Raw genomic sequence first — 27982 nt, 5'->3', positions numbered from 1 at the left:
AACTTCACGTTTACAGACCTCTAATTAATCTATTTAATGGCCTCATTTCTGAGTACCTCCCTATCTCACAACATACATACCTGGTTAAAAAAAAAATAGAAAAAAAGGCTTTATCTCTGGTTTACAATTGAAAAAAAACCAGATGCTTAGAGAGTCTAAGGGTAACATCTGAGTTAGGGACCCCTACAATGCAGTTCAGAAGTCAAATGCTATCCCTGAAGAGACCTACTATGGCTATATCCCTAGAGCACAATACCATTTGTCTGCTCATAGAGGCACTTTTGTGAGACTTTAGTCTAATGTTTCTCTGCTAAAATGACCTTGACAAAACTCTAGCAATTTCTGATCTTTTAAGTGCTGTCTTTTCTTCAAAAAACATGATGAATGTAACAGTTTGCTCTTCTTTAAACCCTATGCTTATAGAAGCCAAGGGCCAGTACAACAGTAAAATCTGCCCTAGCTAAAAGCTAAGCATGAGGCTCTGAGTAAGGAATTCCCTGCTGAATGCATGGGAGAAAGTGGAGTCTTTGCATCCATACATGACTCTGGACCTCACTCACTGGACAAGTGAGGTGACAGCTGCTTCTGAAGCTCTGCAATGAATTCTGCATGAGATTGTTTCAGAGTTGAAAATTCTTTCTTAGAGCTAGGAAGCACAACAGAGCATGACAGAGATCGGCCTCCGAGATGAGAACAGCATAACCATAGCTTTTATCACTGCTCCTCTAAGTACTGTTTTTCCCCCCAATATCTTTTAAAGCGTAATGGTTAGGTGTTTGTTTGAAGTGGTGACTGAAAACATGTAATTCCTATCCCACAACAAAACCAGCCCAGGTGGCTGCAGTGAAGGGGCTCTCTTCCTTCTTTTTTTATTTTGGTAATAGAATGTTTTTTTCTCTTTTGACACAGAATTTCCCAGCTTCAACCAGAGATTTCCAATCAGTTACCTATGACCTCACCTGCTGCACTCCTTAATCATGATAGTTTTTTACACAGGAAACTGTAACAAAAAAAAAAAAAATATATATCCATTTCAGTCTGTCCCTGTATCATCTCCTGTTGTTTTCAAGTGGCACCTTCCAGCCAGGCTGTTTGGTTTGGTCCAGTCATTTTTCAAAACTGCAGCACTGCAAACATTCCCTACTGATATATGCAAATAGCAGCTATGATGAAGTCTTCAAAGGCCTTCAAGCCTGAAGGTTTGTTTTGGGTTTGTGAACAAAAAAGTATACTGAAAGGTTCAAACTATGCATTTTTACATGTCTCAAAGCTGAGTTTATCCTGAACAAATTTAAGCTATGCTGAGAGTCCCCAGTGAATGACAGACAGTACTGCTGCTCATGAAATACTTCAGTGTAACAGCTCTAAAATGATTTGTTGCCCATTAATAACTCATCTAGCCATTTTAACATTACCTAAGGATTCAGCCAAAAGAACTCTAAAGATAGCAAATACAGACACAAAAGGCTCTGTGCCATTTCTCCTACTGCTGCATAATGGGACATGGCCAAGTTACAAAAGTCAATGTCTTCATTTTGTACCTTAGAGGCTCTTGCTAAAACACTACACATGTAGGCTCTTGGATGAGCCTAGGACTCACTCTTTTTATCATCCAGCAGATATTTGCCTTTCCACAGAAAGAACAAAAGGAACAAGAACGCACAGAGACCTTATCAACTAAATACTGATTGGCTACCTCCAACTATACCATGCCTCTCTCAGCAAATAATCTTAATTCACAGAGTGCAGAAATCTTCATGTTCACAGAATCACAGAGACATTCCGGTTGGGAAACACCCTGAGGATCATCAAGTCCAACTGTTTCCCTACTCTACAAAGTTCACCCTTAAACCATATCCTCAAGTACCACATCACAGTATCACAGTATCACAGTATAATTAGGATTGGAAGAGACCTCATAGATCATCAAGTCCAACCCTTTACCACACAGCTCAAGGCTCGACCATGGCAGCAAGTGCCACGTCCAATCCTGCCTTGAACAGCTCCAGGGACGGCGACTCCACCACCTCCCCGGGCAGCCCATTCCAGTGTCCAATGACTCTCTCAGTGAAGAACTTTCTCCTCACCTCCAGCCTAAATCTCCCCTGGCGCAGCCTGAGGCTGTGTCCTCTTGTTCTGGTGCTGGCCACCTGAGAGAAGAGAGCAACCTCCTCCTGGCCACAACCACCCCTCAGGTAGTTGTAGACAGCAATAAGGTCACCCCTGAGCCTCCTCTTCTCCAGGCTAACCAATCCCAGCTCCCTCAGCCTCTCCTCGTAGGGCTGTGCTCAATGCCTCTCACCAGCCTCATCACCCTTCTCTGGACACGCTCAAGCATTTCGATCTCCCTCCTAAACTGGGGGGCCCAGAACTGAACACAGTACTCAAGGTGACTTTTAAACACATCCACGGTTGGTGACTCAATGACCTCCCTGGGCAGCCCATTCCAATGCCTGACCATTCCTTCTGTGAAAAAATGTTTCCTAATGTCCAGCCTACACCTACCCAGTCACAGCTTGGTCTATCACTATGTACCTGTAAGAAGAGACCAGCAGCAGCCTGTTCAGTAGGAGACACGTTATAAGCATTTGTTTTTTTGGAATTAACAGCAGTGAGGGCATATCCTTCAACCACAGCCATGGACACAGAAGAAGAATAGCTATTTCAGCATGCACAATTTTGACTATATGGCCATATAAATGACCAAATCTTGCATCTCATGCAGACTGCCTCCTGCATGCAGACAAACATAATGCTCTTACAACGAACAGCAGCCAGTGGAGCATTTTCCAAGTGCCACTAACAAGCTGCTTTTTTTTTTAATTGTTGTTGTTGTTGCTGCCATATTCAAAATTGTCGTTTTCCGCTGCAAGCATGAAACAGATCAGACTTCATCTTCTCAACCTACTGCTGAAATGAGAACAGCATTCCCCAAATCAAGAGCCAACAGAAAACATATAATCAAGAAAAAAACAACTGTGGAAAAGATAAGCTATTTTAATTACCTTCAGAATTATACAGGGATTCGCTCTGGTGTACATTATAATCCCGTTGCTTTGCAGGGTTCGCAGACGGAGAGCCAACTTGAATTCCTCTTTCTTGCTATTTTCAGAAACCCGGTATTTAATGTAGCTATTCCCAGCAAAGCTAAGGGAAGTGTGGCCTGAAATAGCCATTTTGAAAAGACACACACTCTTTTAGTGACACATGAAATAATTCCTCAGCTGTCAAGTTAATTAAAACAGTTTTCAGAGCTAATGAGAGTGACTAAGAAGAAGTGAATAAAACTGAATTTTGATGGGAAAAACAAACAAACAAACTGGAACTACAAAATAATAAAACAAACAACCTACAAAAATATTAACAACAATAAAAGTATTTTTCAGAAGATGAAGAGAAGTTTTATTTCTCCATACTTGCATTAAAAGAAAGAGATTTCTCTAAGTATGCAGCATTTTTAAAGTTATAACCCCTGGAGGCATCTACCTTCCTCACTGATAAAAAGGAGTCAAAGATGACCATAACTGTACATCAGGCAGTTGAATTAGTGCATATAATGTTAGGGTGTGGGATTATGCCAGTCAAACCCTTTCAGTGAGTTCCCTGCAACCGCTGCCCAGGACGACAGTGCTACAGCTCAATATCTGCTTTGTTTCCAGCAGAGAAATAGCACATGTCCTCTGTCATGCAGCCCTGGATTCACTGAAGTAAACAGAAAGCTCTAATTCACCAGCTTTCCACCTGGCTCTTTATCTCCCAGGGAACAACACAGCTGCAGAGAACTCACAAATGTCCTCAATCTTTCTTTTTTTGGGGTGGTGCAGTGTTTTCATTAATAAAGGCTGGAATTCCAGTAATCTAAATAGTAAGCAGAAGAGTTAATTATAGACCTTTGCCCATAGCAGGAAAACATCTGGCATAACAGTCTCTAGGAAAAGTCCTGTTTTCTTAGCAGCCTGTTTTACTGATCTGGGATTCAACCAAGTCAGTGGGAATTTCCCAACAGAAACTGGATCACAGTCTTCGTATAGCCCCACAGCTGTGAAGACAAGTATTTTACAGGGCTCAGAGATCCACTGAGTGGCAGTGGTAAGAAGGGTTAAGTAGTACATCTTCTGTTAACTTCAGTAACATCTCTACCTACAAAATGAGAACGGCAGCACTCTGCAGTTCAAGTATACCCCCGTTACTGCTGTGATAGACACCTGAACATTCGCCAAGCTTTCCTGGTGGGCACTGGCAGATGAATGGTCTCCGGTTAGCTTCATACCCCACACACTGCATGTCCCCTGGACATGGCTTCTCCAGACAGGGATCGTTAGACCCTGGGCAGAGTCCTCCTGCAATGAGTTAAAACACTGTCAGGGATACATAGTGCAAAGCATGATCTGCAGCAAGACAAGAGTCATGAAAGACAATCGACCTTAAACTTCAGTACAAGCAAAGAATGGCTTAATAATAATAACTGCCCCAAAAGAAAACCTTCACAGAAAAGACATCCTTTGGACAAGTATGTAGCAAAACCATTATGGTTGCTCTTCAAAGGCTTCACTAAAACCCAAGGCATGACAAAGGATTAAAGCCAAGTATTATGAGCAGTAACGGCTTTGTAATTGGTGTTGTGACTTTCAGGCCATTCATTTTCTCACAAAGCATTCTGTGCAGGGAATGTAGAGATATGAGAAAAGAATTACTCCTCTTGCATCAGTGTACCCATGAGAAGCAAACTGAAAGAGGCAGAGGTCTCATGGATAAAAATATGAACAAGTAATCCCTGAGCTACAAAGTGATAGTTGGACTTTTGTTGTCATGATGGACAGGACATGCCATCAGCCTGATCATACAGCACAGGCAAACCTGCCTTGTCCCCATGTTCCTCCTGACATTTCTGAGAGCTCACAACCTTGCCCAGGCTGCCAGAACCTATCCTCCTTCCTTCTGGTTGCAAATACATAAATCTCACTGCACCTGGAAGTGCATATGTCCAGGGAAAAAACAAACAAACAACAACAACAACAAGAAAAAACAACCCCAAACCCTCCAAAAAAGTTAATTCCTTGCTTTGGAGACTCCAAGTGAGTAAGTTTTGAAAAGTAAAAATAAAGTTGACTCTATTTCTTAACATTTCCTAATTGAAGACAGAAGTTGTTTAGCATGTTAAACAGCCAGTTGCAATTTATAACTTTGGCAAAATATCCATGAGCTTTTGTATTTGGAGAAGATTCTGACAAAGTTATTTTGGATGCTAGTGCAAACTCCTTTGTAAAGAACTTTTATTAGTAGAATTTAATCTTGCCCAAGAATAGGTGAATTCAATACTACTTATTTCATAAGGAGAGTAAGAAGAAATAAGTACTACTTATTTCATAAGGACAGTAAAGGGACAGAGGGATGCTGAGTTTACAACTTGTTTAAAGTACTTGTGTGACTCAATCACATTCAGGGTCTTCAAAACCTCCTAAAATCTTAATGTCTACCAGGTTGAGCATGTCCAGGGCTTACTTCGAAGCCTGTCAATGTCAAAGGAACTTCTTGCATTTCTTATAGTTTGGTTGACACTTCTATATTACTTATTAAAGTGTTTAAAAAAATGGTTTAATTGCCCTTTGCAGTGTTTGCAAATACAAGAACACAAAGCACAACACAACTATTGCAGCTTAATGTGAGAATTCTGAGGAACAGACAGGTTCCACACGAGTTATCTTTCTTTTGGTTGCAAAAAGGAACTCAGCAGATGCAGGGTCAACTTCTACCTCTGGGGCTGCTATGAAAGTAGCCTTTAAGAACAGGAAAAAATGCACTCCTGCTCTTGTTTCTGTTGATTTGCAACCAGAACTTCAAGAGAGTGAAAGACAGTTCCTAGGAATGGACAGGAGCCTCTTGTTTTCTTATCAAATTCCTAGGAATGGAGAGGACTCTCTTGCTTTCCTATCAAATTAATTTTCTTGTTACATGGAGGTGATGATTTTCCCAAGCAAGTCATCCCCTTCCTACCCATCACCTTCTGAATGTTGCCAGTTCTTGTTTATTGTGGACTCCTGATGGCATTCAAAAATTACTTTATTTTATGAGTGTATGTTTTTTATTCACAGTTTATAAAGGAAGAAATCAACTTGTCATAAAGTAGATCTCTCAAAGTAATGAAAGAAAGGATCTTACTGCTGTCACAGTTTAGTGTAAGCCAAGCAGGGCTCATAGTAAGCAGAGCTGAAAGTACATAGCACTGTAAGTATTTTCTGGAAAAGGCAAAAATACTACTGTAGGTTTCAAAGTGGATGTGGGCTGACTACTAATATGGCAATGACTGTAAATGTCTTGCTTGATGTATAGCACAGTCAATTTAATCTTTAACATCCTCCCCTCCTTTGTCAAACATTTGTTTGAGAGGTCTATGCAGTAAACGATTTACAGTGCTGCCTATAGCACTGTTAGAAAATGATGCATGGCAATCTTTATTAATCACTTCAGTAGGTAACATTAGCAGGAATAACAGCTGCCACATACACTCACATTTTAGGTCTTACGGAATCAAGAAACAAATGCCAATTCATAAGGGTTCTGCACTGCAGAACTATATTCTATTTAAATGGAGAGCCTGAAGAATTTAAGAGAGAATATGATGCTTTCTATAGCTTTTCTTTTTAGAAAAGGCCTCCCTATTCTTTGGAATTCAATGGCAAGTAACAATTACTTCCGAAATTATAACAGGTGGTTAAATATTCTGTAGGCTGCCTCCTTTTTCTATTTGGTTGTTTCAGCCATTTTAATTAATTCTTATGTGACAAATACACAACATCCTGCTGTACACAGAGTATATCTCCTCTCCGAACACACTTAAACATTTTGTGAGCTGTAATTCAAGTGAACCTCTGCGTAGCTGACAGACAAGTCATTTGGACAAAAGCCGTACAGCTCATCAGCGTGCAGCAGAAAGGGGCACTGAGATTTCCAGATGTAGCTCCGCCAATTTTCACACCCTTTAACCTATGAATCTACCTTTGACACGAAGCAATAAAAGAACAGCTTACTTTGTTATCCATCTCTGCCAGGTTTTGAGCTGATTTAAACTCTGATTTGTACTTCAGAAATCCTTCCACAATGACAAAAAATATATTGAAAGGATCTGATGTATTTAGCGCAGTTGTGGAGATACACTAACAAACTCCTTTTCCTGCACCTGGCCATGGATAGTTCTGGTAAACTAGAAGCAAATCAACGTTTTATTCATCCTGCTGCAGCAGCATTTCATAGCTGTCACAATATTTTTTCAAATACTCAGACTTGGGAGGAAAAAAAAGCCTTATGCCTGCCTGTGCAGTTGTAAGCATATAAGCTACAAATCTGCATTATTGAATTGCTCCAGCTTACACGCGCTTTCAGGCTGATTTCACAACTGTATGGAGCAAAATTGTCAAATTGTTTGAGGTTATGTTGCCCACATCAAAGATTTACAGCCTGAATTTAAATAAAATTATTCTAATGTTGCATTTCCACTCCAAAGAGCAGCCTATTTACCATCCAGCAAGAGATTCAAGAAATATCTATTTGAATTGATCTTTATTTTCTGTAGGTGAGTCCAGACAACCCACAGTGTTCCCTTGAAACTCACATTACTATTAATAAAGCTGTTCTCTGCAAGGTATCACAGAGACACATGAGCTAGCACCAACTAGTGCATGGCAGGAAAAGGTGCAATAGACCCACTTGATTCTGACAGCTCAGCTTCAGTTTAATTCTTGAAAAGAAGGTAAAAGTATTACAACCTCCTTCTAGTATCCTGAGGAAGAAAACACACTTCCATTGCAAAATGAGACATACATTTAATTCCTGTCCCTCTTTGGAAGGACCACTTCCAGGAGTGTAAATGTATTTTGAAAATGGAGTACTTCAACAATTTTAACTTTAGCCTTGCAATATTTGGTGTTTTGCTGCAAGCCCATTATCCTGAATCTGTGTGAACATTAGAGCAAGAGACTGCCTTGCTCACTTGCAGAGGAAAGTTTGAAAGGTAACTCCTGGAGAGCAGTCTCACCATGTAAAGCAAATGCCAAACCACTACTTCTAAGCAACTGAATAACTAGTTTTATAGGAAAACTGTCAGCTCCTAAGCTTAGGTTTGCTCTTATGTTTGGAGCATGGTGCTCATGCATTGTAAGCAATGACTGCTGTATACGGATCAGTGCAGACACCACAAACTTGTTTCGGTATATGTCAGCCATGGGTTTCAGTTAGCTCGAGTGACTGGAAAACTTGGTGTCACACAATACATCCAAATGAATCAGATTCACTCCCAATTTTAGAAGAACTGATCTATTTGGCCTCTTCCATCCAGGCCTGGATCACAGCTACCCTTAAGAAATCTTCAGTGATAGATGGCACTTCCTAGTCACTCTAATTCTACATTTATGCCTCCACTTCATGCTTCAGCTCTTCCACATTTTTATGAGATTGTGCATTCTCAGCATGGGGCCTTAATACGAGAGATAAACCTTTCTCCTTATACAAGTGCAGTTTTAAAAGGACTTTGGACAGACCCCCAAATCTATCAAATTTATCTCTAGTTCTTTGATCCTAAGCACAGAAAGGACATCTTCATCCATATTCCTGGCTACCTTGCCTGGACAACTTAAGGCTCATCAATAGGTGTTGCTTCCTGAAAACACAAAAAGTGATGTTGCACACATAGGAACTGAGTTCTTCATGCTGCATCCTGCAAAACAGGCAAGGTTTTGTGACCTACTCTAGGTGATCCTGCTCTGGCAGGGTGGGTTTTACAAGATGATCTTTTGAGGTCCCTTCCAACTTTTAACATTTTGTGATTCTGTGACTCTTTAAGAGGCAGTGTGTGCTCTGTGGAACTGAGGACATCACCTCTGAAGATGAGGTCTTATATCAGAAGCAGATCATCACAGCCTGTGATCTGCTTTTGTCAGAGCATTCACAAAATGCTAAAAATGGCTCTATAAAGTCAGAATTGCCTGGTTTCATGAGAAAGTGGTCCAAGACTGCCATTCACTTGATTAAATAACATGGATGTGAGTGTCTGCACTTTTACTGAACACTTCTGGGTCTATTAGAAAAATTCTTTCAAACTATTTAACCAGAACCATATTAAACACTTGAAATGGAATTCATCTCATCTAACTTTAGGGCATGATTCATCCGACTGATTTTAGACATCTAGGGAGAGATGTATCACATCATTAAAAATACCTCATTCTTTCCACTGTCTGCAAATGGGGCCTGGAGTGACCAGCTGAGCTGTAGATAGAAACCCACATTTGTCAAGATGATTTCAGTGAAGCCCTCTCCCATAGACATATTGATATACTCCCACTTTTCTAAGGTTGTAAGTGCAAGACAACTCTATAGCAAAAGCAGCCCAAACAAAACCTGCTTCTTCCTTGCATCTTTGTCTCAATACCATAGAACCATTTTGCACCATGAAAAAATACAGAGTAGACTTTTGCTTCTGAAAAACGAGAATGTCACGAGAACTCTTTGACACATATATGTTTATCTTCGTCCTCCCAGCTCTATTTCCCACAAGCATTGACAGATGTTTGCATACCTCAGGTCATGTGATGGCAGAATGGATATTGCATGCTCCTGTAGCTACACTGAAACAAAGCCCAGTGTGTTGCAGTGTTTTTCATACAAACACAAGCAGATGAGCTAGAAACCTAGGAAGACAGTCTGTTATTGGAGAGCTCCTTAGTTCAATTTTATTGATCCTAAAGTCTTAGATTGATGCGTGTGAACTTTCGAACTTCTCCCTGAGCTGAGCTGCTGAACCACCGAAGCTCACCCACTCCCTGCCTTGCAGTCTCCCTGCATTTTCATGTGAGATAGCTCTGTTTGCTCACAAAGGTAATCTAGGTAAGCTATGCACAGCTGGCATGCATAAATTGTGCATATCTGTGACATCTCCCAACGGGAAAAACACTCCAAGTATGATACATATTTCAAGAACGAGTGAATTAGTTCAAACTTCAGCTTTCTGGGTCATAATTGAATCAGATCTCTGGGACCATATGCAATACTTTAATGGCTTTGTCATAACTCAAGCTATTAATATTTACTGGACTAGATCATGAAACTATCCTAGTAACAAAGGAAGTATAATTCTTTTATCATACTCTTATCTTGTTAATGCTGTCTTGTTAAATGAGCCAAAATAAATCTATTCAAGTATTTTGTGTGTTTCTTCCTGACTTGCTGTATTTATATGTACTTACAACAACTACTGATCAAAGGAGTTGCATTTCTCTATCTCTTTAACTGGGCCTAGTCTTGTCCTTTGTGAAAATAAAACTATACATGTAGTCTCTAATTAACATGCCCTCAGGAAGTCTTTTTTACCACCTACATGATAAACACATTGTGTGTGTCTGTATTTACCTAAATACCAAGACATTCCTTGTGGCTCCTTTGCCTGCTCTCTAGCCCTACTTGACCCATCTTGTTCTATTCAAAGTACAGCAAAATCTCCTAAGAGCAGGAGCTGTTTCATTTGGGGGTGACTCTTGCAGTCTTGAGGAGAAGGGTTTGGGTGTGTCAGTGGGGAGGGACTATTTACAAGGTCTTGTAATGACAGGATGAGGAGTAATGGGTTTAAACTGGAAGAGGGGAGATTTAAACTAGATGTTAGGATGAAGTTCTTTACAGTGAGGGTGGTGAAACACTGGCACAGGCTGCCCAGAGACTGTGGATGCTCCCTCCCTAGAGGTGTTCAACGCTAGGTTGGATGAGGCCTTGAAGGACCAGTTCTAATGAGAGGTGTCCCTGCCTATGGCAGGGAGTTGGAAAAGGGATCTTTGTGGTCCCTTCCAAGCTAAACTGTTCTATAATTCTATTCTATATGATAACTTGGCATAAGTCCACAACGGTTGCTGGCAGCCCAGAAGGCAGCAATGTGCTGGTCTGCATTGAGAGCATCTTTCCTGTACTGAGGGCTGCAGCTGGGGACACAGTACTCCAGATGAGGTCTCACCAGAGCAAAGTGCTGGAGTGGGTTCAGAGGAGGCCATGAAGATGATCAGAGGTTTGGAGAACCTCGCATCTGAGGACAGGTTGGGTGAACTGGGGCTGTTCAGCCTGGAGAAGAGAAGGTTCTGGAGGAGACCTTGGAGCAGCCTTTCAGTACCTGAGAAGGGCCTACAAAAAATCTGGAGACTTTTACAAGGCCCCATAGTGACAGGACGAGAGGGAATGGATTGAAGCTTGAGGAGGGCAGTGTGAGGGATTAGGAAGATTTAGACTGGAGATTAGGAAGAAATTCTTTACCATGAGGGTGGTGAGACACTGGAACAGGTTGCCCAGGGACATATAAATTCCCAAGGGAGTTGGTGGATTGCCCTACATTAGACAGTTTCAAGGCCCAGTTTGACAGGGTGCTGTGCCATCTCATTTAAACTACGTTCTTACCCTGAAAGGTTGGACTAGATGACCCTTAAGGTCCCACCCAACCTGGTATTCTATGAATTCCAAACAGTGTGAAGAGGTTGAAGCACTGGCTGCTGTGGAGAACATCTTTAAAGCACGGATACTTTATACTTTCCTTGGAGACCTCTTATCTCTGTGCAGGTAATAGACACCAAGGCTTTCTCCTCAATGGTAACTATGCTTAAATCAGAAGTTCTGGACACTTTTGTTATAAGAGGGATGATGGTGGACTGGACATGCAGAGCCTCACCCCAGATCTTGAGGACCACCTATGGGAAATCAGCAAACACTGGCTTGAAGGGGAGCTGTGGGAATTTATCCAGCTTTCCATCTGGACCATGGAAAGCTCTCTGTTGCAGCTGTTCCCATGCAGCAGTCTTCAAGGCTGTGATAAATTGTCCAGAAGCAAGGGACCACAGGCAGTCTGCAGAACCACAGTGCCTTTCTGGCAGCCAGACATGCACTTCGAGGACTGACTGGTACATGATATAAAAAATGTGGAAATCACTGTCCCACTGAATTTTTGTGCTTCCAGTGCAAACTTGCTTTGCAAGGAGGAAAAGGGAGAGAACTGATGGATCAGAACTGTACTGCATTGAAGTCCTTTTTTGGAGCTAAGCTAAGGGATTATGAGGGAGATCCACTTACTATCAGTATCTGAATAACACATCTTTATTGACTTCAGTAAGTAGTGAAATGAAATTACAAACAGTGAATATTTTGGCTGCCAGAAAACCAATTTCTGACAGCGAGGGCTATCACTGTCCCCATGGAGATGAGGATTTGTGATTTCTTGGTATAAAAATAAAACAAAGCTACAACTTAAGAGAATCAAAAACTGTCTTGCAGACAGTGCTGCTGCACTGGCTCCTGGACTTGTCTAGATGATATTGCAGCATTGTCCCTTTTAAATCTGTGAAAATCCTTTATTTCAGAGCCTTTCATGTGTAACAGCATGCTGGCTGTTGTTATAATAGGTACATTAATTTGAAATTTATAAAGCTGTTACCTAAAAATTGACCGTTCTGCTCTTGAACGTACATGAAAACACCTCAGGTGCAGTATTCTGTTATTTTAACAGAACCGAACTTCTATGGCATGATTATTTATGTGCTGCAGGAGACAATGAGTCCTGGGTAAGGTTTATGCAATTTATGCCTGTTTTCATCCCCACTGAAGTCGATGGTAAAGACATGCAGTCCTGCTGACTGCTGCAGAAATAAAGGTTGGTTACTGAGACATGGCTGCTGAATTCTTGTGGTGCTCTGTGTGTGTATATGTGCACATGTGCTTACGATGAGAGAGACTTAGATGTATTGATTTTACAGCAGCTTTTTTCTCTGCTCTTAAATGAAGTGGAATGAGGAGCAAATAGCCTGACAAACAAAAGAAACAGAACTATTATTATAACTGCCTGAGGTTTTACACTCCAAGTGGAGAATCATAAAGAAGATTGGCTCTCAAGCCTATTTGTCATACATGCCCACGTGGAATCTCTACCAGAAGGTGGAGCAGCCTGAAACCCAGCCAAAAATGCACCCTGTGACCCATTTTAGCTTTAAAGGTCAGAAACAGTGCTTGCTTGCAGTTGCTTAATAAAATACTTCATTGGTTTCTATGCCTCTGTAAAAATGGAATTGGAAAAGGCCTTTCCACCTGCAATACATAGGTCAGGGGTCTCCTTCCTTAGAGACTGCTGGTGCCTCGCTGCAGAGCAGCCTGTACTGCTATGGTTACACTCCAGGTTTATCCCTGCGGTGGCAGTGAAGTGGTGGAAAACCACATCCCTCCCTCTCCTCTCCCTCTCCCCTTCCTTCCCCTGGAAGCTGGCTGATGGCTCTGATTATGGAGCCTCCAGGAGAGCTGTCTTTGTCGTAAAAGGCCAAAGTTCATCAACTTCCATTTACATCAGTAAACATGAACAATTCCTCCTGAGCCTGAGAAATCAATTCCCACAATACATCAGCCAGTCGTGCTTTAACAGACTGAATTGAAATGCCCCTTCTAATCTGCATCAGAGGAATAAAACCAATCCTATCGCATAATGTGCAAGGCTGGAAGGGGAAGAGGGAGCAGTACTCACCATTGCACATGCAGCGCACATTCCTGTAAAAGCGGGGACACACAAAACTAATTCGTGCTGTGCTATAGGTCATCAGGGAATGGGAATCAATAGACAGACTTTGCTCACAGTGTTGCTCCTGACAATCCAGTCCGGAGCAATTCTTCTCCAGGATAGCAGAAATACGAATCACATTTTCCAAGTGTCTCCTTGCATTGGTAAGCTTCTGAATCAAATAGGCAGGCTTATAGAAACCACTGTTGTGCATCTGAACCGCAAACAGCATGTCAAGCTGATTGCCACCTGCCACCGGCTGAATACTGATGATGTGCAGGCTGTCCTGCTTTTGGGAGAGCACTGCGTTCCGCAAGGTACGCCTGAAACCGTGCATGTGAAGGCCCACAAAATCTTCCGGGGAGACGTTCTCAAAACGGATGGTGACTGTGTTCTGCAGCATTTCTTGTAGCAACTGCTCAACGTGGACCACAACATCGATGGGTACCTGGAACCGGCCATCGCTGACAGACACATTCAGGATATACTTGCCGTTATCCAGCCCTCCAAGGGCAATAATCTTCCCGTCGTGGCTGTTGACCTTGAACAAACTTTTCTGCTCTGATTTGAGTGTGTAAGTGAGGACATCGTACACATCCTGATCTGTGGCATGAATTTTCCCAATGACTCCCCCAGGAAAATCATCTTCCATGGTGACAATGAAGATTTCCAGTGGAATGGCAGTTGGTTTGTGAATGCTTTCTTCAATAACCCTCACCTGAACGTAGGTGTGGGAAACCTGCTGAGGCTTCCCAGAGTCCTTTGCCTAGTGTAATTTAGAAAAAAAGGAATGAAAAATGGAAATAAACCACACATCTATAATACAGCCAGCAACCATAACTTCTTGCTATATATATTTTCACAGCGTTAGGAATTCTGAGGACCTCTCAAAAGAGTTTCCCAAATGCATTTGCAAAATACATATGTAAAGAAATGTCTCAGCCATTTCTAGCAGTGGAACTTACAAACTCTTTAGGGAAGCACAGATACCTCATCTAAGTGGATTGCAGAGAGAAATGTGTCAGCAGAATGTCTCATTACTCAAACTGAAACGTTCCCAGGATCCCACAGCTATCACTTGTCCTTTTCACCACGGAATCACTTGAATGTGGTATATATGTGGTATATTCTCCACCAAATAAAGTTTGATCTCAGTTCTATATTGGAAAAGAGACTGAAGTCCAGTGAAATACTAGCATCCATTTCTGCACTGCTTGGTGTGCTCCAAAGTTTCAGACTCTTAGTTTGTGTGGATGTGGAGGAGTGCAGAGGTTTTCTGCAGTGCTTTGCCTGAAGCAATCAAGAAACATTCTTGAAATAAATAAAATTTATCATCCAACAAAAATAAAACAGGGTTCTTGTGCTGCTACTAAAGATAAAATAAGAGAGCAGCCCTGCACTTGGACAGATGACTGCATGACCCAGAGCACATATGATAGCATCATTTGCACTTTTTCATAGAGAGTAAAGGAGCCAGTATGACAAAAAACAAACCCAAGGCCATCCTGACAGAAAGTTGTGCAAACTTGAATCAGTCCTTCCCTGCACTAAGAAAGATGATTCATCAGAGTTACTATTAAGATATACTGCTCCACACATTTATTTGCTTCAGAGAAGAACAGGACCAAACTACCACTGGGCAGAGATGTAGAGCACAGTCAAAGGTCTCTGTACTTCAACACAGTGAGGAAAATTTACAAGATTAAGAGAGAAAAAAAAAAAGCAGGATGACAACAGCAATAGGGAAATTACTAGGAAAGGATTGGTAAGTCTAAGGCATAAAAAAATCATTTATCATAATTTCTGAAGGGACTGGCTTAAGTATTTAAATGAAGACTTTATGTATGCACACACACATATACACATACATGCATAAAGATTTCATCCAATTCCACTTCCAATTTTATTATTGCTTTTTAACAAAACTGTGGGCTTTTAAACCCTCCAGGATGGCAATTCACTGTGCTAATTCTAGCCTAATCAATTGAAATACAAGATTGAAGCTATTGATAATTGACTGAAGAGAACAAGGGGACACAGTCCTGAGTTGTGACGGGGGAGGTGTGGGCTGGATGTTGGGAGGAAGTTCTTGCCAGAGAGAGTGACTGGCATTGGAATGAGCTGCCCAGGGAGGTGGTGGAGTTGCTGTCCCTAGAGATGTTCAAGAGAAGACTGTCTGAGGCACTTAGTGCCATGGTCTAGTTGAATGGATAGGGCAGGGTGACAGGTTGGACTGGATGATCTTGGAGATCTCTTCCAACCTGGTTGATTCTATGACACAGAAGAGAAATCTGACAGTGGATAGGAGAAAGCGACACTCTGGCACATATGAACAGAAAGAAACATTTCTGTGGTCTGCACATAACAGGAAAATATGAAATACATTTTCACTGCAGAAATCTCTAAAGGAAATAATACTGGGAGGAATTAGGTCTCTGGAATCCAACAGTGTGGTTTTCTGAACATGTTGGTTCATCTCAGATATTGTGGTCTGCCTAATATTTGATTTATATGACAAACTTGGATCTGTATAGCTAGAGGATGTTGCTTAAATTTAATTTACACACCAAATTTTGTCTGTGTTGGAATTCAGGCTAGCAAATTTTCCTGAAAGCAGGATATTATAGGATGAGGGCATGTAAGAAGGAGAGGTGAGGTCTTTTTGCTTGTTTGTTTGTTTTGTAAAATCATAAAACTGAAGGCTCAAAACACAGGTTTCCAGAATATTAAATAGCAAACTTGTAAAACTGTACTCTGATTTGAGCTGTTGATTAGCATCACAGCTTCAGCTTATGTTTTTAGACTTGTAACTAACTGAGGATATTACCACAATGTGCAGCATTAAATGTGCTTGTAATGAAGCAGACAGGCTCTATTTAGAGAAATAACAGAAGTGAAGCAAGGGGAGGAAGCCTATATTTCAGACTTAGCTTATAGGACCACATCCCATTTCACTGAAGTGTAGTTCATTCCCTGGACTTGCATATTTACTCAGCCCTACAACATTTTCTCTGGCAGGCCCGAGAAACATGGACAAATTACTTCTGGATTTACAGTTTTTTGCAATACAAATTACCTTGGTTACAAGGTTCCTCAACAATGACTCTAAAGCTAAGTCTGAGCTGGACTTCTATTGCATGGCTTATTTTCACATTCTTTAAAAGCTAAGCTGACCTTGGAAATGTGATTTCATGAATTCTTGGTAAGCTTCCAGAAATTTATGATTAAATTTATGACTTAAAAGCAGAAGTGATTTTCCTTCCTAGAACAATATTTTGCTGTCACTCGTTCTGTGGTGTATTTATATGTATATAATGCATTTTTGCTTATTTTCCTCACTTGGCTACAGAAAGTAAAAGAAACATACGAAAAAAAAAAGATGAAAATCTTAAATCATAACGTCTGCTGATCAGAAAATCCATTTCATGCAGAGGAAATTGGAAAGGTGGCTGGCTACCTATTTATATTTATGTGAAATTAGGTTTGAGGACATCAAAGGCAATACACCATATTGTGAACCTTCAAACTGGAATGTACGGTATTTACTCATAGAATACAGTCAATTAAAACCAACCCATACAGGCACTGCACAGATGACCTGCCACTATGAGGGCTTTTGATTCTGTGCAGATGCAAATATCAAGTCATACCTGCACGCAGAGCACATATTCAGTTGCTACCATGTGCTTGAATATGACTGCAGATCTCAAGACTCCGTGAGGGTCCAGAGTAAACTCCTCCTCTTCATTACCCGTGAGGATGGTGAAGGTAAAGGGGGGCCCGTTGTGAAAAGAGTCTTTGTCTGTCACCACCAGCTGCAAAATGCTTGTGCCCACTGGTTTATTTTCCTTTGCACATATAGACAGTGTACAGAGAAAAGTATTAAAATTGTAGGTATCATCATCATAAAATACCACACTTTGCTGTTGAGAATATTTAACTGAATGCTCTTTGCTCAAGATGAAATTCGACAAGCAGTTTTTATTTTGACACTACTTATGTCCCATTGATCAGAAGCAGAGATGGAGGTCTCCACCATATAATCAGGGACTGATGAACTCTGCCTGATATTGAGTCTGATCAGCACTAATCATTATGACTCAGACCCTGAGCAAGGCGGAAAGAAGTGCAAACTCATTCCTGCTCAGACTTTTAAGGCTAGAGTAACTGGTGCAACAAAGATGAAGGGTAAAATGTGTGACAGATGCTGAGGCTAAGGAACCTCAGCAAACAGAAACTTAGCAAAGACTTAAGAAAGACGTGTTTATACTTTCCTTTAAATAAGATCAGTTGATATCTTTGGCAGATAAACCACCAAAAAGCTACTTAAGTGAAACCAAACACTTTTATATATTAAAAGTCAGAGAAGGTTTTGATCTGCAGAGTAAACTTACTTGAATTACAGCTGTATAGTTAGCTGGAGTAAATACAGGGCTATTATCATTCACATCTGAAATGTCCACATTGACCGTCACAGACGAGGACAAAGGAGGGATGCCACTGTCTCTTGCCTGGATAACTAATGAATAACCAGATATCTGTAAAAAGGTGAAACCATTAAATCACTATGAAAGCACTCTGAAATGTTAGCTCATGTTTTTTACATCCAGTGCAACACCTGCCATATACTAAAGCAAGCTGTTTAGCCTCATTGCCTTCTCTGCCCTTAATATAACATTATCCTGTTTACTGCCACACTGTGTCCCAACTTGTTGTATAACGCTAAGCAATAAACAGCCACTGTACTATAATAACTGTATCAGATGAAATATTCCTGAAAGAAAGGAGCAGACAAGAATTACCACATGAAGTTCAATAAGGACAAGTGCAGGGTCCTGCATCCAGGAGGAAGAACAACAGGCACCAGTACAGACTAGGGGCTGGCCTGCTGGAAAGCAGCTCCTTGAAGAAAGACCTTGGAGTCCTGGTGGACGGCAAGTTCTGTATGGGCCAGCAACGTGCCCTTGTGGCCAAGAGAGCCAATGGCATCCTGGGGTGCATCAAGAATAATGTGTCCAGCAGGTCTAGGGAGATTCTTCTCTCCCTCTACTTTGCCCTAGTGAGACCACACCTCGGATACTGCATCCATTTTCGGGCTCCTCAGTTCAGGAGAGACAGGAACCTGCTGGAAAGAGTCCAGCAGAGAGTCACTCAGATGACTGGGGGACTTGAGCATCTCCCCTGCAAAGAGAGACTGAGAAACCTGAGGCTGTTTAGTCTGGAGAAGATAAGACTGAGAGGAGATCTGATCAATGTCTATAAATAACTGAGGGCTAGGTGTCGAGTGGATGGGGTAAATTTCTTTTTGGTAGTCCACAGCAATAAGACAAGGAGCAACAGATTCAAATTGAAACCTAGAAGGTTTCACTTCAGCATGAGGAGAAACTTCTTTACAGTGAGAGTGACAGAGCACTGGAACAGGCTGCCCAGAGAGGTTGTGGAATCTCCTTCTTTGAGACTTTCAAAACCCGCCTGGATGCACACTTGTGTGACTACCCTAGGGGATCCTGCCTTAGCAGAGGGTTGGACTTGATGATCTCTGGAGGTGCCTTGCAACCTCTAATGTTTTGTGATTCTGTGAATGAAACAATAGATAATACCTAAACTTAATCATTACTAGAATCATAGAATCAGTCAAGGTTGAAAGGGACCACAATGATCATCTAGTTCCAATGCCCCTGCCATGGGCAAGGACACCCTACCTTAGATCAGGCTGCCCAGAGCCCCATTCAGCCTGGCCTTAAACACCTTCGGGGACGGGGCCTCAACCACCTCCCTGGGCAACTCATTCCAGGCTCTCACCACTCTCATGCTCAACAACTTCCTTCTCACATCCAGTCTGAACCTACCCATCTCCAGCTTTGCTCTATTCCCCCTAGTCCTGTCACTCCCTGATAGCCTGAAAAGTCCCTCCCCAGCTTTTTTGTAGACCCCCTTCAGACACTGAAAGGCCACAAGAAGGTCACCTGGGAGCCTCCTCTTCTGCAGACTGAACAGCCCCAACTCTTTCAGTCTGTCCTCATAGCAGAGCTGCTCCAGCCCTCTGGGCATCCTCACGGCCCTTCTCTGGACATGCTCCAGCACATCCACATCCTTCTTGTAATGGGGGCTCCAGAACTGGATGCAGTACTCTAGGTGGGGTCTCAGCAGAGCAGAGTAGAGAGGGAGGATCACCTCCCCGGACCTGCTGGCCACACTTCTCCTGATGCAGCCCAGGATCTGGTTGGCCCTCCGGGCTGCAAGTGCACACTGCTGGCTACAGAAGATAACATTTTCATCTCTCCTAGGAACATGTGGCCTAATTCTATTTATCTTATGTTTGGTTTCCAGGATGTTACATAAACTGATAATTAGAGCCAACTTCAGCTTGAGACACGGCGTTTCTAATATGGTGATGGAGAACCAAGAAAAAAATCACAGGCAGTTGGCTTAAACAGAGTGGAAAACATTTGAGACTACTAGAGACTACAGTCACTGTAGCAACAGGGAATTATCCATCACCCAGTAGAAGATAAGAGTTTTTTGAGTCTACTTGTTTGCAACAGACACCAACTACTCAGCGCAGTGTGGGCAGTTTGGTGCATCACCCATGGGCCCCCACTGCACATATGTGCCTGTGCCTGAGGTGTGAGTGCATGTGACAGTTTGCAAAAGCTCCATCTATGCACAGCGTATGGGTGACAGTTTGATTTCAAGAACCACATCCGTATGTCAGTCTCCTTACGTCTTACAACTGCTCTTTGCTGTACAGTGCTCTCGCTTCCCAGGGAAGGCTGCTAAGATGTCTGCCCATGAAATCCCTCTGTGGGGAAGGGATCAAAGGGCAATGAAAGCCAGGTAAAACACCACTCTCGGTGCAGGGTTAGAGAAGGGAAAAGCAGGTACCCTGCAGAGGGGTACAATGCCATGTTAAAGGGGCTTTTTCAGGGTGGGAGGATATCCATTGGGGCACTTCTGGGATATGGGAACAACCCAAAGGAAAATAAAAAAGTTTTGGGGATGGATGGTGTGTGCTAGTTTGAGCCTAGCTGGGATATTTCAGTGAGAGGAATTAGATTATAGGCTGTGAAAAGGAAACAATGGTGATGTCTACTTCACTCATACACTTGCTGAGACGTATAAAAACAAGAACACAAACATAGATAACATAGTTGTTTTCTGGCTCTGGTTGCCTCTCTTCTCTCTTCAACTTGCTGTCTAACTAATCCATCTGCTTCCTAACCCCCCTGGCCAATTCTCCAAACTCACCTTGAACATAAAGCAAAGTCTGGGATAAAGTAGAAGGGTGGAAAGGAGGTGGAAGGGTGGTTGGGAGCCCCTCTTGGGAGGGGTGTTGTGTTTCCGTATTACCTTTTTAACTTGCATATTTCTGTATATAGCTGTATATATCATAAATACCTGCTTGTACACTGTGCTAAGCTGTAAATACAAAGCTTCATTCTGATCTCCAACTTGGCTGAGTCTAGTCTGGGTGATCTTCATAAGAGTAGGGGGTCAGGTAACACCCAAACCATCACATGGCGGGAGGAGAAAGACTGTGATTTGGGTAGGGCAAAGTGATGCAGGTGAAAGGAAGAATCTTGAATGCTGCAAAAGTTGAGACATTGAGGCAGAGAATTAACTGGCTATTCTTCCTGATTTCCTTTTTCAAGATGTAATTTCTGCTGCTAGATACATACTTGACTGACAAATTTGTGAGATCTTTCTCAAATTTTGTTTCTTTGCTTTCATTTCAATGCATCCCAGAAAGGGAAATAACAAAAGTCATGATCTCTGTGCGATTACAGCTCTGGAAATGAGCTTCCTTAAACCACTGAAACTGGGGACTCATCACTGCTTTTGGGGATCTACAGCAGATGTGACACTATGTACCATTTTCCCCGAAGTGGTCAAAAACAACTGTGTCTAGGAAATGTGCCAAAGAAGCAAAGAAAAAGACAGTTGTCACAGCCTATTTTAACCAAGGGAAACACAGATAAAACAGATCAGGTATTCAGTACGCACACCGATTAATGGTGAAGGTGAACGTGTCTGTGTCTGAATGTAGTTGCACATGATGGCACTTCAGAAACAAAATCATATTAAGAAACTAAGTCTGTATCATTTAAGAGAAATATATTACAGCAAATTAGTAACATGCCTAGCTGTTGTTACTTCCCTGTTCTCAACAGCCTATAGTTCAGTCTTTCTGCCACCAAACACTGACAACTTAATCCTGGTTTTGTGAGAATATAAAAAGGGTATTTGCCACTGTTTTAAACAGCAGCCCTGTATCCAGCAGAGAGCTTTTCCAGCTGAGCCTATATTCTGAGGATAGCAACCAGCTTCCCCATTTTTGTGGATGCATTGCTCAGAGGCAGGAGGCATGGATTTCTTTCTGTGTTGTGACTTTTGAAGCCATGTAGCATTCTCCTGCCCTGCTAGTAGCAGAGGCAACTCTGTCTGTGTTTTTTTTTTTCTTCAAAAGCTGCTAATTGCTAGCTATGGCAAAATGGTGATAAATCACTCTGAATGAATAATCCAGTGAGCAAACAAAGCAGCAGAATCTGTTTAATGAAGCACTCTTTCAGTTTTGGTGCAGCCTGGCCACTTCATAACATCACCTCCCCAGTGACATGTTCTGCACAGTGCTAATTAATGGCTGAGGTCTCAGCTCAGTGCTTGCTGCCACAATCTGGAGTATGTTGTAATCACTCGGTTGCACACACCACTGCACGTGTGTGCTTGCACATGCAGAAGAGAGGAGGCAGCTCATTAACACAGCAAGAGCTGCCACAGGAGAATCTAGAGTTATTTTTTACCCTGAATTGTCCTCAGCTGCTGTCTTGGAGCAGGATGGGAATGCTAGCAGAGCAGGTGGCTTGTAGAAAGGATTTGGGATGGGGTTGGGGTGGGAAGAAGTGAACAACATTAGAAAGATGTTGGAGCATCTCAGATTGATCATTGGAGACTATACAAGAAGCTTTTTCAAAACAAGCTAGCAGCAGAGCTGAGGTAATACACATCTGTAAGAAGTCCCACAAAACTTACTCTTTCTCTGTCCAATTTCTTTTTAACCTTCACGAGTCCCAAAACAGGATCAACTGAAAATTCATTGTCTTGGTCACCATTCACTATGGAAAAATGAATCTGGCCATTGGAAGGACTGTCCAGATCTTCTGCTATCAGCTTTTTTGGGAGAAGAATGAAAATTAGCAAAAGAAATACTATAAGCCATTTGCATGACCAATTAATTTCTCAACACCCCAAAAAGTCAAGTTCATATTCCGTCAGACTGGCTACATCTAAACTGCACACCTGTACAGTATCAAGCCAAGTATCGAATTAATCAGTTTTTGGTAAGAGGTTCCCATTAGAGATTCTCAAAATTCTATCCTTAAAACATACACAATATTTTAATCTTAATATTCCATATAATGTTTTATTTCTGCATCCATAAGTTCCAAGATAAGAGTATTGTGAGATTTGAGTGTGGCAAACTGCATGCTACACAAGTACTATGCATTTCACTGAAAAGCTGAATTCTACCTTTCCAGCAAAAGCTACTTGTTTCTAGCTGACTCATGAAATATGACACTGCTCTTAGCATTTTGGGGTCAAAAAGAAACAGACAGTACCGCTACTTTCCTTTGAAGGAAAAGTAACAGGCAGCAGTCTGGATAGCAGTAGCAGATGCAGACACACCAGAGATAACTCTGGGTGATTCAAGATAGACTTTGTTAACCACTGCAGCAGTATTTTACTAAAGGCCATGTGGCAGAGGGCTTTGGTCTGCCTAACTCCTGCCCATGGCCTCACTTACCATGATCACTGAGTCACCGACGGCAGCATCCTCGCTGATGACTGCACTGTAGACCAGCTGGCTGAACGTTGGTGCATTGTCATTCACATCTGTCACATTAATGTTGACAGTCGTGACGGCGCTCAGGGCTGGAGTGCCTCCATCTTTTGCTTCCACTACTAAGTAGAAATCCTTACACGATTCATAATCCAAAGCTTCAAAAATGGAAATCACTCCTTTGAAGCAAGGGAGGGAATGTCAACAGCCAGTGAAAGCCATATAATGCTAGAGACTAAGGATATGACTAGTAAACAGTACAGCATGCTATTTATCACCATGGCACACAAACAAAATCTGTTGTTCTAACTGTAACGCTGCCCAATGCAATAAAAATATTTGTTCAGGTTTCTACTGCTGTTGTTTGATTAAAGAATGATGCCAATTGCACTTGATTGCCTCTGCAGAAAGGACCTTCACATGGCATGAAGCAATCATGAAAATAGCTTTTATTGTGTGAGGATTGTAGATGAAGAAGTGGGGGCCTGGGATCATGCACAGAGCCTGTGGGAGAACTGGATGCTGACTCTGGAAATCAGCCCTGACCAAATCAACAGAAATTCACTCCCACATAATTAACTTCTCATGAATTAAATACAAACAAATGGGGTATGAACACCTTTGAGGAATCAGTTGTCTATCATGCAATTTAAAAGGGACTTCTCCACTCAACTTGGCTTACACACTCTAGGATCCCTCACCACACAATCAGAAATAAGATTCTCTATAAATCAACTCACTCTGTGCACCCAGACACTATCCAGGATGGAAATTATTTTTATGCAAGCCTTCCACTATTTTCCTATGCACCCAAAACATTAATGAGAAGAGAGGAGTGGGCTGTGCACAGATTGTGAGTACCTTGAAAGACATAGTATTTACCATGGCAGGAAAAAGTTAAAAGCAAATCCTTAACCCTGGCATGCTTATCCTTTTCAATACAGACCCATCAGGAGTGGGGATGTACAGGGCTTAAAGATCATTTAGGCCAGCTGCTGCCCAATGCAGATGAGCTAAACCAAATGTTTCTTGAATGTACTTATCTCTAATGTTCTTATAAACTTCCAACAACAGCAGGTTCCTAATCTTCTTAGGAAATGTATTCCAGTATTTTAAAATAATTTCAGTTAGGAATTTCTTTCTATCATTTAACCTAAACAAATCAAATGCAATTTAAGTCAATTCACAAGTTATTTCTCACGAGTGGACATGGAGAACTGTTTACTCTCCTCTTATTCATGGGTTCTTTTGACAGGCTTGAATACTAACAGCAAGCCTCCCCTTTTCTACCTTAAATAGTCTCAATTCCTCTAGTATCTCTTGGTATACTACACTTTACAGACATTGCATCATTCTTCTTAATCTCATCTGGGCTCTCTCTGAATGAATTCTACCTTTCAGCATGACTTGCTGGAAGCAGAAGCCCTGAAGAGAAGCTTCAAAATGGCTAGGAGAGAGCTCTCACTGGTAACTTGTGAGAAGGGCATTATTTTTCAAGACCTGATCAGGCATGCTGTATCAGCACCAGGCTGTCTGGAAACGGAGCTCCTGCCTCTAAACCGATAATAATGGAGCTGTCACACATTAATGAATAATAAATAGTTTGAGGTTTTTTTTTTTTTCCTGTGTGATTAAGCTTCATTATCAGTTTTTATTGATTTATCTTCTCGGTTTCATTGTCAAATGTGAAGTTAAGTGTTGCTGCCTGGGCGTATTTGTTTTTGTATTTTGTTAGCACTAATCAACATTATGAAGATGACAGACAACACACAATCACGGTAACTCCCTTACATGTAAGGCAGTGGCCTGCAGAGCGTGGAAGAAGACTTTTGCACACAGTAATATAAATGACACAATACATCATTTTGAGATCTTCCTGGTTATTACAGCTGCCCTCCAAGCGGTACCCTTAGCTAGCAAAATCATGATTATTTAGCTCTGAACCTCTGATGTACTGGTCATCCTGAATGCTATAAGGGGATATGCCAAAGGAAGCATAGAAGAATCATACCTTACTGTATGTGCCAGTTTGAAGCTAGCTAGAATATTTTGGTGAGAAGAACTAGATTACAGGCTGTGAAAGGAAAACAAGGGTGATGCCTACTTCCCTCACAGTCTGGCTAAGGAGTATGGGAAGAAGAAATGAAAACATTAGATAACACTCTCGCCATTTTTCTCTCACTCTTGCTTGGGCTGCATCTCTCTAACACACCCTCCACTCACCTTTGCTTCTTAACCTCTTGGCCAAACCTCCATTCTTCCTTGGGACTGGGGTAAGGTTGAGAGGGGTAGGGGGAAGGTGAAGGGGTGTTTGGGAGCCCCTCCTGGGGACTCAGGTTTCTGGGAGGGCTGTTGTGTTTCTGAATTACCTTTTACCTTGTATATTTCTTTATGTAACTGTATATACTGTAAATATCTGCTTGTATATTGTGCTAGCTGTAAATAAATAGCTTCATTTATATTCCCAGAGCTGGCTGAGTCTAGTCTGGGTGATTTCTAAAGTGTGGGGGGGTGGGGAACACCCAAACCATCACATTGTTGATGGATTAAAACCTTAATAAGGATAAAGAATATCACCCACTAAAAAAAATCAGATAAAATAAGCCATTTGCACCAAACAAGGTAGCTTTTCTTAGAATTCCTTAAAGAGAAGCAGCTGCATGGTTTTAAAATTTGTGATGCATAACCAGAAAAAAACACAACCACAAACCATGGCTGAAGTCAACAGTCATAACACACAAATCAGGAGCAACCTAAGTCAGTGAGGTTGCATACAATTGTATAAATATGTTTGAACTTGTAGCTAGTGGGTCCTGATAGCTTGGATGATGCTGGCTAAGGCCCATCTGCTCTGATGGTAAGCAAGTAAACACTGACAGTGCTTATCACCGTAAGGGTTGTTACATCCACATCAACTTCAACAGATGTACTAATGGAGAAACTACTTGAGTTGGGGCAGCTGTGTGTGACTGCAATTTACATCACTCTCCATCCTAAAATTGTCTTTTAACTGTGCAACTAATTCCACACTGACAGGCTCAGAGTCTGTTCTGAGAATTTTTTTAGTCCAAGAACCCTTCCTAAAGGGTTGATGTTTTTTCTGAAGCTTGTATTTTGCATTTCAAGTAAGAGCCACTTTACCTGTTCTTGAGTTAATCCTGAATTTCCCTTTCTCATTCCCGGATCTGATGAAATAAGCAATCTCAGCATTAGTACCAATGTCTTGGCTTGTAGCAAAAACAGAAAGGACTTCAGTACCAGGTGAGGTGTCTTCAGGTACTGTAACAAGATAATCTCTTCTTTCAAACACAGGCGGGTTGTCGTTAATGTCAAGCACTGTAATGGTAACGGTGGCAAACGAGGACAAGGTCAGCACAATGCTCTGATCTGAGGCTTTTACACTGATGTTATAGGAAGATTGAAGCTCTCTATCAAGTGGATGCTCCAAAATAATGATTCCTGATGATCGGTCAACTGAGAAGTAACCATTTGCAGAGTCTGCCAGGGAATAGGTAACTTTTCTGTTCACACCTGAAAGAAGCAAATGTGAAAATGATAAAGTGAAGAAAATGACCTTTCCCCATCGAACAGAAACCCTATGCAAAGTCTACTATCACACCGATCGTCTCCAGTGCAAGTGGAGTACGTGTAGGCAGGTCTGCCTGTGGGTGTTGGTGTGCTGAAATTTGAGAGATCAGAACATGCTCTTCTCACATGTCAAACCTTTGTGGATAAGTAAAGTTTCTTCCTTCATCACAACACTTTTCTAAAAGATCGCTTTGCAGAGCTGCTGTGAAATGAAACTCGAAAGAAGAATCCAGATATGGTCCTCACTCAGGAAGCTTACAATTGAATTAGATGTGACAAACAGAATGCTTAAATTGGAAATGTCTCAGAGCACATCTTGAAGGAATAGAAATGTACATAAGGGGAAAATCAACCCATAAAAATACATCGGGTGGCACAGAATTTACTTGCTACAATGGCACCTGCATTTCACCACTGAGCAGCAAAACATTATCAAAACACAACTCCTCTTAGACAAAAGCTGCATCAAACAACTCCTGACAGAATATGGACATTTTAGAAAGAGAAGACCCACACTCCCCCCCAGTTTGAGATAAAAAATTGCATTGTATGAAAGATACTTTGTGTTTTTCAAACCCTGTCTGTATTTCACAATACATAACACCTATCCACTTGACTGCTGAATATGCAGATCCATGCTAGTGCTGTTGTCAGTAATAAGGCCTGAGGGGAGACCTTGGTTGCTTTCAGTACTACAGTGGGATAGCCATTTCAAATCTAATTAGAAGTGAAAACAGATACAACCCAATTCAACTCCCTCGATGCTGGTTGATTATGTGATTTGGTCCTGGGTGCTGTGCTTCACTGAGAGATTATAACTAAATGCAAAGATCTTTAAAATGGAGAGACTCTGTTTTTAGTATCTCTCACTTGAGCATTTGCTGCCCTTTTTGTTGGAAACAGACTTTACAAGCCTGGCATTAATCAGATGAACAAGAGCTACCAACCCCTTCTAGGCATATTTTGTTAATTTAAAATTTGTGACACTATTATTC

General features: G+C 41.6%; 1 protein-coding gene across 7 annotated transcripts in view; it reads right to left on the bottom strand.

Moving 5' to 3' along the window:
• Positions 1-27982, bottom strand: part of FAT3 (FAT atypical cadherin 3) — a 486301-nt gene that overhangs the window by 37261 nt on the left and 421058 nt on the right. For 5 of the 7 annotated variants that reach the window (XM_064169873.1, XM_064169899.1, XM_064169893.1 and 2 more), the window contains exons 15-22: positions 26541-26930; positions 23364-23578; positions 22592-22729; positions 17956-18099; positions 17212-17409; positions 13529-14327; positions 4206-4340; positions 3006-3163 (exon numbers count right to left, since the gene is read on the bottom strand). In XM_064169873.1, coding sequence (XP_064025943.1) covers positions 3006-3163; positions 4206-4340; positions 13529-14327; positions 17212-17409; positions 17956-18099; positions 22592-22729; positions 23364-23578; positions 26541-26930 — 2177 coding nt within the window. Of the gene's footprint in view, positions 1-2800; positions 2911-3005; positions 3164-4205; positions 4341-13528; positions 14328-17211; positions 17410-17955; positions 18100-22591; positions 22730-23363; positions 23579-26540; positions 26931-27982 lie in introns of those variants that run through there. The other 2 variants (XM_064169917.1, XM_064169926.1) reach the window with 2 other exon arrangements.

Source organism: Pogoniulus pusillus, chromosome 3 (genome assembly GCF_015220805.1).
Source record: "Pogoniulus pusillus isolate bPogPus1 chromosome 3, bPogPus1.pri, whole genome shotgun sequence".
NCBI classification, from domain to species: domain Eukaryota; kingdom Metazoa; phylum Chordata; class Aves; order Piciformes; family Lybiidae; genus Pogoniulus; species Pogoniulus pusillus.
The sequence above is the reverse complement of the archived record's forward strand: the minus strand, read 5'-3'. Positions and strand labels throughout refer to the sequence as shown.